The sequence below is a fragment of the Elgaria multicarinata genome, chromosome 18, assembly GCF_023053635.1.
Source record: "Elgaria multicarinata webbii isolate HBS135686 ecotype San Diego chromosome 18, rElgMul1.1.pri, whole genome shotgun sequence".
Classification (NCBI taxonomy): domain Eukaryota; kingdom Metazoa; phylum Chordata; class Lepidosauria; order Squamata; family Anguidae; genus Elgaria; species Elgaria multicarinata.
The window spans coordinates 20,797,370-20,809,120 of NC_086188.1; the positions used below are offsets into that span (position 1 = coordinate 20,797,370).

The window sequence follows — 11,751 nt, forward strand, 5'->3', positions numbered from 1 at the left end:
ATCATATTTGATGGCAGTGCTGGAAAAAAATCCATTCCCTAATGTGGATAAAACATAAAATTACTGAGAAATTATGGGGAAAAAACCCAATTTATTCATTTGCTGGCTATAGGATAAGCGTTTGTACAAGACTCACCTGCTCCCTGAAAAGCAGGAATTATTTAATAAGCCCTTTGCCGCTTTCCAGCACAAGTGGAAGTTCCTAGAAGTAACCCAGTCAGTGTTGGCCCATTACTTCCCACAGCTACTTCTCCTCTGGGGTAGAGCATGTTTCAGTCAGGTGTGTGCCTCAAGCCTTTCTCTCCACTCCCTCTCTCACAATGGCTTATTGTGTTGTCAGAACCCAGGCGGCTGGGGTTATTTTAGGGTAAAATAATTCTCGCATATACTTACAACAGATACCATGGTTTATGCTAACCCTTAAATAACCCCTGCCGTCTGGGTTCCAATACATGACAGCCCATGGTTGGGGGTTGAATATGCAAAATGGCAGCTGGTAGATGCCATAGGTCAAAGAACCAAAGGCAGATGAATATCTAAAGCAGGCCACAAAGGGGAGAAACATGTTCTCGGGATGCAAAATAGGTTTATTGACAAGAAGCCCGATGTGTTTTGGTCTGTTCTTTATTTTAAGATCTTCTGCAGTGAGCTGTAATGTTAATAATAAAATATAATACAATGAAACAATTTATTTATTTAATTTTTACACCGCCCAATAGCCGTTGCTCTCTGGGCGGTTCACAAAAACATTGCCTCAAGGGTCTATGCATTAAAAATCTTATAAATCTGACACAACTTTAACATACTAGTTCTTACTTACTAGAGAAGTGTCTGCAGACTTTCTTCCAGAAAAAAGATTGTCTCCTGTTTTAATCTCTTATCTCTAAGGGGTATTCTTCAAACTCATTCTTATATTCTTAGTCCGTTTTTTTCTGGGCCCTGCCAGGTGTTCCCATGTAGTTATGATAAAATCAAAGTCTCATAGTGGAACACTTCTGCTGTAACTGAGAAGTGTCTGCAAATTATCCATGAGTCACACTAGTGGTAAGAACTTTAGATCTTTAAGCCCCGTGGATACGGAGTTTTAGTTTCAGAATCTTCTCTATTTCCTTCCTTAACAGATGTTTATCATCCAGTGTGCTAAGTTTTTCTTGTGCCTTAGTAGCACTCTGTAATGTTTATAATGTGAATATATATGCACAGGCCCTTGTGGCAATGTGTTTAATTAACCTATCCTGAAAGCAAAATGTTTCACTACTATGTATGTTTCATTTTATTCTTATTTTATTAATGTTACTGACTCATGAAAAAGGCCTTAAAATAAATATGTCGGGCTTCTTGTCATTAAGTCTAGTTTGCATCCTGAGAATGTGTTTCTCTCCTGCTTGACATGCCATAGGGCACCATAGCGAACTGTTTGATCATCCAAAGCAGGTCACTGTGCTTACTAAGTAAGTACTTAAACTGCACTGTAAAACAACGGGAACATTTTTTCTCCTGTAGCATCTGGTTTGGGCTATAGGGGCTATGTTAACTCTGTTCTATAAAATAGCCTCTCAACACGTTTCAAATCCTAGAAAGTAATGTCATAGGCCACAAAGAGGAGCTGACATACTTTCAGAGGCAGTCAAATGTATTTTGGATTCAGGCCTAGATGCTGGGATTTCAAATTGGCCCTGACTGTGTTGAAGCCTGTTGCCAGACTTAGGTTTCTGATCTCGAGCTTTGACATAGAATGACAAGCTGGAGCTGCTACCTGCCCTCAGCCTTGCGGGAAAGAAGTGGGCTGTGCATACTTATTCTGCATTCCACTTTTATTTTTGTATAGAGCTTGAAAATAAATTGGCAAATACCGGGGTAGTTGGAGGAATGTCAGGGAAGAGGGTTTGGGGGCAGCTCAGCCATGCATGGAACAAGGACTTTTAACTGGCTGTGCAAAACATTGTGCCATCTCAGGTCTCCGACCACTAGAAACCCAATTTGTGTGTGCCAGATCCTGAGTTGGTGCAGCATGGCAACACAAAAGACAGCAGCACCAACCACGGCATTTTTTCTCAAACTGGCCCCGTCAAAAGGCCAGCCATTTAAGATTTTTGGTTTCACATGGTTGTTGAAGGCCCCCCCCCCCTCAGCATCTGCAGTCCCCTGCAGCCAGCGATTTGGCAGGGGGTGGGGGGGAGTTGTGTTTAGCAAATGTGTCTTCAAGGTCTTTGCACTATTCAGCACGTGAATAGACTTCCCCCTTCAGCTAGTACACAGCTTAGCAGAAGAAGGGAAACGGGAGTGACGGAAATACAAATCATGAGGCTGCAGTGCTACTGAGAGGGCTGTCCCTGTCCAAGTCCTGCCTCCGCGTAGCAAGCGGAGGACCTGCTCTGCCACCACTATTGTGGCTCCTGGGGCTGATTTCCATCTTGAGCAGGAGCCAGATGGTCCTCAGGGAGGGGATTGTAGTTTGAGTCTTCTTCAGGAGGGTCAAATACAAGCTTCCTGCAAGAGAAAAAGGACAGCCTCAAAATGGAACCAGCGCAGTCCCTCAGGCATGTTCCATGAGCTCATCAATACTGCTCTTGGCCCAGCTGCAGGGGCGTAAGCAGGTCTCATCTCAAACCTCCCACTTAGGTTAATTGTTATACATAGGAAGTTGTCTTACATGGAGTCAGATCCTTGGTCTATCTAGCCCAGTATTGACACTGACTGGCAGCAGTGTCTTCTAACCCAACCTGGAGATGCTGAGGATCAAATCTGTGACCTTCTGCATGCAAAGCAGGTGTTCTTATCATAGAATCATAGAATAGCAGAGTTGGAAGGGGCCTACAAGGCCATCGAGTCCAACCCCCTGCTCAATGCAGGAATCCACCCTAAAGCATCCCTGACAGATGGTTGTCCAGCTGCCTCTTGAATGCCTCTAGTGTGGGAGACCCCACAACCTCCCTAGGTAGCTGATTCCACTGTCGCACTGCTCTAACAGTCAGGAAGTTTTTCCTGATGTCCAGCCGGAATCTGGCTTCCTTTAACTTGAGCCCGTTATTTCGTGTCCTGCACTCTGGGAGGATCGAGAAGAGATCCTGGCCCTCCTCTGTGTGACAACCTTTTAAGTATTTGAAGAGTGCTATCATGTCTCCGCTCAATCTTCTCTTCTCCAGGCTAAACATGCCCAGTTCTTTCAGTCTCTCTTCATAGGGCTTTGTTTCTAGACCTCTGATCATCCTGGTTGCCCTCTTCTGAACACGCTCCAGCCTGTCTGCGTCCTTCTTGAATTGTGGAGCCCAGAACTGGACGCAATACTCTAGATGAGGCCTAACCAGGGCCGAATAGAGAGGAACCAGTACCTCACATGATTTGGAAGCTATACTTCTATTAATGCAGCCCAAAATAGCATTTGCCTTTCTTGCAGCCATATCGCACTGTTGGCTCATATTCAGCTTGTGATCTACAACAATTCCAAGATCTTTCTCGTTTGTAGTATTGCTGAGCCAAGTGTCCCCCATCTTGTAACTGTGCATTTGGTTTCTATTCCCTAAATGTAGAACTTGGCATTTATCCCTATTAAATTTCATTCTGTTGTTTTCAGCCCAGCACTCCAGCCTATCAAGATCACTTTGAAGTTTGTTTCTGTCTTCCAGGGTATTAGCTATCCCACCCAATTTTGTGTCATCTGCAAATTTGATCAGCGTTCCCTGCACCTCCTCGTCCAAATCATTAATAAAAATGTTGAAGAGCACTGGGCCCAGGACTGAGCCCTGCGGCACCCCACTCGTTGCCTCTCCCCAGTTTGAGAAGGTTCCATTGATAAGTACTCTTTGAGTCCGATTCTGTAGCCAGCTGTGGATCCACCTAATAGTTGTTCCATCTAGCCCACTTTTAGCTAGTTTGTTAATCAGAATGTCATGTGGTACTTTGTCAAAAGCTTTGCTGAAGTCAAGATATATGACGTCCACAGCGTTCCCACGGTCCACAAGGGAGGTTACCTTATCAAAAAATGAGATCATTTTTGTCTGACAGGATTTGTTCCTGACAAATCCATGTTGGCTTCTAGTAATCACTGCATTGATTTCAAGGTGTTTACAGATTGACTTCTTTATAATCTGCTCCGGAATTTTCCCAGGGATGGATGTCAGACTGACTGGTCTGTAGTTCCCAGGTTCCTCCTTTTTGCCCTTTTTGAAGATAGGGACAACGTTAGCCCTCCTCCAGTTGCCCGGCACCTCACCCGTCTTCCATGATTTTGCAAAGATAATAGAAAAAGGGTCTGAGAGTTCTTCCGCTAGCTCCTTCATTACTCTTGGATGCAGTTCATTGGGCCCTGGAGATTTGAACTCATTGAAGGAAATTAGGTGTTCTTTGACCATTTGTTTATCAATCTCAAACTGCAATCCTGCCCCCTCAACTTCTGCTTCACTTTTTCCAGGGGGGTCATAGACCCGCTTTTGGGAGAAGACCGAGGCAAAGTCGGAATTGAGCACTTCAGCCTTTTCTTTGTCATCTGTTATCAATTTGCCATCCTCATTAAGCAGTTGAACCACCATTTCTTTCCTCCCTCTGTCTTTTACTACTCACGTATCTGAAGAAAGCTTTTTTATCACTGAGCTACAGTCCCTTCCTCATCATAGTATTGCCAGGCCTCAGTCAACCCATAAAAACACAGGATGATCCTGCACTGGCTTAATCTTGCCTCTGAAGCATTTTGCCACCAAGCCCAGAAAAACCATTGGGGGGCTGGGCAGGGGCAGATAGAGGGTGACATAAATTGAGGGAAATGCTCTGATAGAAGCTATTCTGCACTTTGATCTTAATTCTAAGTCTCATGCAAATGTTCTTTATTCAGAGCAAATCCTTTGATCTGTAGCTGTCAATCTGCATTGTATCAACTAAAACCAGGGAGTTGTATGCCTCCTTTTTAATCCACTGTATGGATAAAGTTGGGATGCCAACCTTACCTTGGCAGAAAATGTGCCGGGTGGTGGTATTTTGGCTTGCTGAAACCTCCCGCTGAGCCATTCAAACCATGATATGGCAGCAAGCTGGGGTTTGTCACCATGTGCTTCCCGAAGAGAGACCTGCAACAGCCATCCTGGCCTCACTGGTGAGTGCACCTGTGTAGCCCATGCATTTCCAAACAGGTTATTCCTTCACATTACATTCTAGGGTGAATCGTTACGGTTTCCCTTCACTGGGTGTCCCACCACCACCTGTGCCTGCCCCAGTTCGACTATCTTTTCCCCTCTTACTGCCCTCCCCAGCCAACTGTAAACCGCCCAGAGAGCTTCGGCTATGGGGCAGTATATAAATGTAACAAATCGATAAATATAAACGGCCCTGCATCAAGAACATTTGAACTGTGCCAGGTTGCTTTGTTTGGTCTGGTCTATTTTAGCATGTGGTTTGTATTTTATAACTGTTTTAAGCTGCTTTTGAGGGCTATTGTCAAAAAGTAGGATATAAATGTACTAAATGACTTAAATGTCCTTCCCTGACCCCTGCCATCCTGCTCCATTTTCTCCTGTTTTCCAAGTTCTTGTAAAGAGCTGAGCAGAGCTTGGTGTAACTGAGGCAGAGATGACTGTATTGGTTCTTTAGGTCCTGGTGGGAAATGTCATGAGGATAGTCACTCTTCATCTCATTTGATTAGGGCTGCTTGAATGAAGTAGATTACCCTGGAGAGACAGACACGAGTGACTTACAAAAATCCCGGTGTTAGTAGCAATTTCTTCCCTCCAGGCTGGTTGGGGAAGACATCCTCAAGGAAATAATATACATGACCCACAGCAATTCCTGCAGAAGAAGAAAGGTGCATAAAGAAAATAGCAACAAAGGGCAGAAAGGAGCAACTAAAATGATCAGGGGAATGGAACATCCTCCCCAATGAGAAAAGGTTACAAGAGCTGGAATTCTTTAGCTTGGAAAAAAGGAGGGTAAGGGGAGACATAACAGGTGTACAAAATCATGCCTGGTGTGAAGAACGTAGAGAGGGAGACATTTTTCTCCCTTGCCCATAATACTAGAACCCAGTGGGGTCAACCCATGAAGTTGATTGGTGGGAGATTCAGGACAGGTAAAAGGAAGTACTTTTTCACACAGTACATAATTAAACTCTGGAATTCACTACCACAAATGTGATGGTCACCAATTTGGATGGCTTTAAAAGGGGGTTGGATAAATTCCTGGAGGAGAAGGCTATCAATGGCTACTAGTCCTGATGGCTATGTGCTACCTCCACTATCTGGCAGTAAGTCTGTATACACCAGTTGCTGGGGAACATGGGTGGGAGGTTGCCGTTGCACCAGTGTCCTATTTGGGGGTTCCTGCTTGACATGTGTGAACAGAGCACTGGACTTGGTCTGATCCAGCATGGCTCTTCTGTTCTTAAGGGCCTTGAATTCTGCTTGGTCAGGCCTGGGCTCATAATGCTTACTACCTGCAGGGGGGGCCTACCCAGAAACCCACTTCACATGCTTCTGATCAGCAGAATTCTGCCATCAAAAAGTTCTGTAATAGAATAGCAGTTTAAATAGTGATAACACCACTGCAGAGCACAAGGAAATTCTTATTCACTAGCAATCTCACAGCATCCCTCTGTCTCCTTAAACCACTACAGGTGGAGACTACAAATAGGAGACATAACTGTTTTTAAAACCTGTGTGGGACCAGATGACGCTTCAAGGGCCGTTTTCACTTGCCCACCTTGTCAGGCCAGTTAGGTGGACGAGGACAGGAGAGGGACAATTCCAGGGCAATGGGCAGGTGCATCCTTTGTCCTGTCGTCATGCCTGCCAACAGCCCCTCCCTCAATAAACATGAAACTTGCCAAGGGGGCGGAGCATTTCACCACCCTCTTTGTTCTTGCCCCCATCCAAGCCGGTCGCCTCCATTTAGTCGGGCTTCACTGTGTTGTCTTGGGATCTCTCTTTCTAATTGCTGCCATCCACTGATGGTGCCAGATTTGGAAAAGCTGCTTCCTGCACAGATTGGATATTTGCGTTCATCACAACCATTTAAAAAGCCACAACTGGACATTCTCAGCCCATCTCAAGGGTAAGGGCGAAGGACTGCTTGCAGTACTGACCCAGTGCATGACCTGCAGCAAAGCAGCCCTCTGCAGGGGATGAAGCAATCAGAAGATCGCTACTCGTTTCAACACCTGTCCCTTGCAAAGTAAGCCCTCTGTGGGAATCTGCCCAGTAGGGGCTTGCTGGAAATCTCTGCAAGAGAAGCAGGAACTGTCTGGGAGACCACCCCACCCCACCCCAAACAGCTCCCTTACCTAGGAGGTCAATGATGATGGAGTTGCCCAGCAGCAGCGAGAAGCCCATCAGAACCCACGGCAGGAAAGGAGCCTGGAAGTTCAGCAGTCCAAAGAAGTTCATGCGGATGTAGGGGTTTCTTCGGCTCCAGACATATACCAGCATGATGGTGAATGCCTGGCCCAGGAAGAAGAGGCTGGCAAACAGGCCAAAGAGCTGAGAGCAACAAAGTCAGAGGAATAACATGGATCAAGAGATGATATATTCTCTAAAAAGGATTGCCTTCAGGAAATTTATTTGTTTCATTTACAGCCCATCTTTTTTCCTCCAAGGAACCAAAGGTGGCATACATAATCCTCTCCATTTTATCCTCACAACAACCCTATGAGGTAGGGCTGGGCTGAGAGTCTGTGACTGGCCCAGTCATCCAGTGGGTTTCCATGGCCGAGTGGGGACTAGAACTCGGATCTAACCCTTAGTGGTTTTGTTACCCTGCAAAGGGCTGGACTAAACTACTGTTTTCAGTGACAGGCCACTACAGGCAGAGACCAGTTTATTTATTGAAGCACTCAGTACCTTGACTCTGCACAAATAATAAGTTGGATACAGTTGTTGAGCCTCTGTCCTTGGAAGACTGACCCAGAACGCAAGATTTCTACTGGGGAAACACAGTATCAGAGGCAGTATGCCTGTATACAACAGTTGCTGGAGAACATGGGTGGGAGGATGCTGTTGCATTGTGTCCTGTTTGTGGGTCTCTGGTCAACAGATGGCTGGCCACTGTGAGAACAGAGTGCTGGCCTAGATGGACCCTTCGTCTGATCCAGCCCCAGGGCTCTTCTGAAGTTCCAGAGAACCCCAAATGTATTCAGAGGCTGCATATTCTAGCACCTAAAGCAGGGGTGGGCAACTCATAGAATCATAGAATAGCCGAGTTGGAAGGGGCCTACAAGGCCATCGAGTCCAACCCCCTGCTCAATGCAGGAATCCACCCTAAAGCATCCCCGACAGATGGTTGTCCAGCTGCCTCTTGAAGGCCTCTAGTGTGGGAGAGCCCACAACCTCCCTAGGTAGCTGTTCCTCCAAATGTTTTGGCATACAACTCTCATGATCTCACTGATGGCTAGGGCTGATGGCAGTTGGGGGGGCCAAAACATCTGGAGAGCCACAAGAGTGCTTTGGCTATTGGGTAGTATAGAAATGCAATAAATAATACTCTGACCTAGAGGGTTAAACAAATAGAGGTGTGCATTTGGGTGGGAAGCTGATGTCACAAACCAATGTGTCCTTGAATCTACATAATATATAGGGCACCTCAAAGGAACGCATACAGAGTGAGCTTTGGCAGGCAGACAAGGCTTCTCAGGATGTCTTTTGGAGTTCAAGATTCTCTTTTAAAATCTTGAAAACTGTGTATTACATTTGGTGTTCTACTCATTACCTAACTTACCCCTGCAATTGTTATACTCTGCTCCGATAATGAAAAAGGTCAGAATTTTGGGAGCATGTTCATATGTAATACAAATACTGTCATGTTATATAAAATGCCAGTTTATCAAGGCTTCCTGAGTAAACTACTGGTCATATTTGTTTTTGTTTTTAAGTATTTCCCCTGATAAAACACTGGCATTTTGAAGTAGGCTGGGAATACAATAATATTTATGACAAAAAAGGAAGTTAATTCAAGAGGATAAACCGCTTTGTTCTGTTTTTATATGTGTGCCCGTTTGCATAGATACAAACAATTTATGGCAAGGATGGAGAAGTGGATTGCCTCCTGGGAGTTTGTCTGTGGGGAGGTAGAACCCTCCTCAAAGTCCCATTTTCTCTTTTTCTTCTAGAGAGAGGCACAGAGAAAATCACTCAGCCACTCAGTGGGTTGAGACCTGAGTAGCTTTGCTCACCCTCCTTCATCAGGGAGTGGAGGAAGGAGTGAAGTATAGTCTTTGAGGACTGCTCCTTGCACCTGCAGCTCAGTGGCTCTCCTTCACTAGAGTAGATGGGGCAGCATGGCAGGCCAAATTTGACCCATAGGCCGAAGATTCCCCAGTCCCAGCGTGTCTCACTGGCGTCTGACAGCATTAACTGTTTTAGTGCTCCCTCATGCATTGTTTCTTTGTGTGAGCAACACTTCTGAATGGGGCTAATGTTTTTTGCTTTGTTGTCATTGTAAATCACCCTTCGAGCCTTTGACAGTTGGGCAGTATACAGCTCTAACGAAATGGACCTGAAATGCATCATATGGTTTGAGGATCAGAGAAGAATTTGTATAAAGAGACTTTTACATGTCAGCTGTCTCATGACCTATTTCCAGCAGTATTCCTTCACAGTTATTACCCCCACCACAAAAAAAAATCAACCTGGGGCTGCGATCCAATGGTCCCAGAGAAAAGCAGATCCACCACCCCTTGCCACTACAGAAGGTGGAGGACAATGGCACTGGCTGAAGCAACAGGAAAGGATACGGTCATGAGAAACCCTCCAAAGAGGAACATGAAGATGAAGTCTGCAGTCCTTCCACGAAAAGAGCCTTCCTCTAGCATCCGGCAGTATCTATACCTGTGAGCAGGCAGCAACAGAAGGAGGCAGTAAAGGAAGCCAACTGAGAGGTGGATGACTGACTGCACAGGACTGCCCCGTTTGTGTTGAGAGTGGAGCCCACCCCCAGCTCCTCACATTCACACATTTGGGGGACAAGACAAGATAGGCTTCCATGCTTAAAAAATTAAGACAATCCACCTTTCATAATTTCCAATCACAAGGAAAGGTATTTTCTAATCTTACCAATGAGTTTTATACATTTTTTTATACAACTGCCAGCTTCTAAAGTTAGAGTCTGAATATATTTTACATTACTGTAGTTGTTTATACCCCACCTTTCAGGATACAGCAACATGAACATATGTTAGTAAAATCAGGCCAATCCATGTCCCCATAAAACAAGTCATTCTTCTCATAAGGTAGCTGCCAGGTAGATGGTCCTGTTGACCAGGCAAACGCCCGAATCCAGATGTGTTCAATTTGCTCCACCATTATTATTATTTATTTATTTATTTATATAGCACCATCAAGATTGTGGCCGCCGCCATGCCCTGAAGCAGCCACACAGTAGTTCGGTTCGTGGACGATGCTGGGCATCAGGAACTAGGTGAACTTAGGAGTGACAGGCCTGGGTGGACGAGAGCCTGGGGGGGGGGGGAGTTCCTCAGAAGTGAGGTAGAGATGCGAGTCGGCACTCGGAGCACAGGCAGCCGCCGGCCCGCCCGCCCGCAGGAGTGAGTCGGTGGGTTGCAGCATCTGGCGCCGCGGTGCTCCGTGCGGGTGAAGCTGCTGCTGCTGCTGCTGCACTAAGGGGAAGCACGCCGAGCTGCGTCGGGCAGTTCCAAGAGAAGAACGGGCTCCGCACAGGTAGGGCGCCGGCGCCGGCGCGGGGAGAGGAGGGGGCTGGCCGGCCGGCCAGCCGGGGCAGCAAGCAAAGGATACAGGAAGACCATGTTGAAGAAGAAGCTGAATCCCAGCGGGCCGAAGAACAGGAAGTTGGTGATGAGGCGCCAGATCTGCAGCCGGGAGAGCGAGAGCGAGACGGACCCCGCTGGGCCACCCGTGCAGCCCCGCCACGCCCGTCGGCGCCCCCCTTTCCGCCTCCTGACCGGCCCGTGCGCCCGCCCGCCCCTGTCTTACCTGCAGCTTGCGGAAGATGAGCTCGGGGTTGAAGTACAGCTGGAAGGGGGTGATGAGCTCCAGCTGCTGCGGAGTAGAAAGAGGCAGAGGGCTGCCTGAGCCGGGCCAGGGGGTGGGGGGCGCCGGAGGACCGCGCCGGGAACACGACACCCGCCGCCCCTGCCCCGCCGCCAGGCCCCTCCCTGGCCCCCGGGGCCCCCTCCCCCATCCCACCCACCGTCCGTCCGTCGGTCGGTCGGTTACCACGGCTGCGGTGGTGATGACGCAGGCGGTGGTGTAGGCGCGCGTCACGGCGGGGATGCCCAAGTACTCGGCCGCGAAGCCCTGGTAAGCCATAGCGGAACAGCGGCGGCAGCACGGAGAGCCGGGGAAAGGACGGCGGGCCCTTTAAGGCAGGGACGGCTGGAAGGCCACGCCCTCCACCATTCAGACCAATCACAGGCTGTACAGCTCAAGCAAGGGGTGTAATGAACCCCTGATTGGTCAGCCACTCAGCACACCCAACCAAAAAGAACCCATTTGAGGCGGAGAAAGGAAGAAGAGCGGTAGGTTCCTGGGCCAATGGTATGGAGGCAGCAGTGTTGTTGTGTCGGGGGAAGAAGGAGCCACGTGTGCTCACCGGCGGCCGGACGGCCAATCAGGTTTGCCTGAATCCGGTGAGCCGTTCCCATATTTGCCTCCCAGTGGGAGCAGGGATCTTTAAAGCAGAGAGTGGCCTCTCGTCGGCAGGGAGATCGCGGGGCTAATTACTACCCGTTTTCACGAAGCGACGTTGGAGAGGCGACAGAAGCCGCGCGTTTGGCCTAGTGCTGGTGATGACCTATGA

At 47.7% G+C, this 11,751-nt stretch overlaps 1 protein-coding gene across 3 annotated transcripts in view; it reads right to left on the reverse strand.

Annotated features, from left to right (window-relative positions):
• DERL3 (derlin 3) overlaps positions 1-11,306 on the reverse strand; it is a 257,501-nt gene extending 246,195 nt beyond the window's left edge. Inside the window, exons 1-7 of one of the 3 annotated variants that reach the window (XM_063144283.1) lie at positions 11,169-11,306; positions 10,926-10,991; positions 10,728-10,801; positions 9,710-9,803; positions 7,265-7,460; positions 5,685-5,775; positions 2,472-2,490 (exon numbers count right to left, since the gene is read on the reverse strand). In XM_063144283.1, coding sequence (XP_063000353.1) covers positions 2,472-2,490; positions 5,685-5,775; positions 7,265-7,460; positions 9,710-9,803; positions 10,728-10,801; positions 10,926-10,991; positions 11,169-11,261 — 633 coding nt within the window. In that variant the 5' untranslated portion in view covers positions 11,262-11,306. Of the gene's footprint in view, positions 1-71; positions 2,491-5,680; positions 5,776-7,264; positions 7,461-9,709; positions 9,804-10,727; positions 10,802-10,925; positions 10,992-11,168 lie in introns of those variants that run through there. The other 2 variants (XM_063144282.1, XM_063144284.1) reach the window with 2 other exon arrangements.
• Positions 11,307-11,751: the final 445 nt, after the last annotated feature.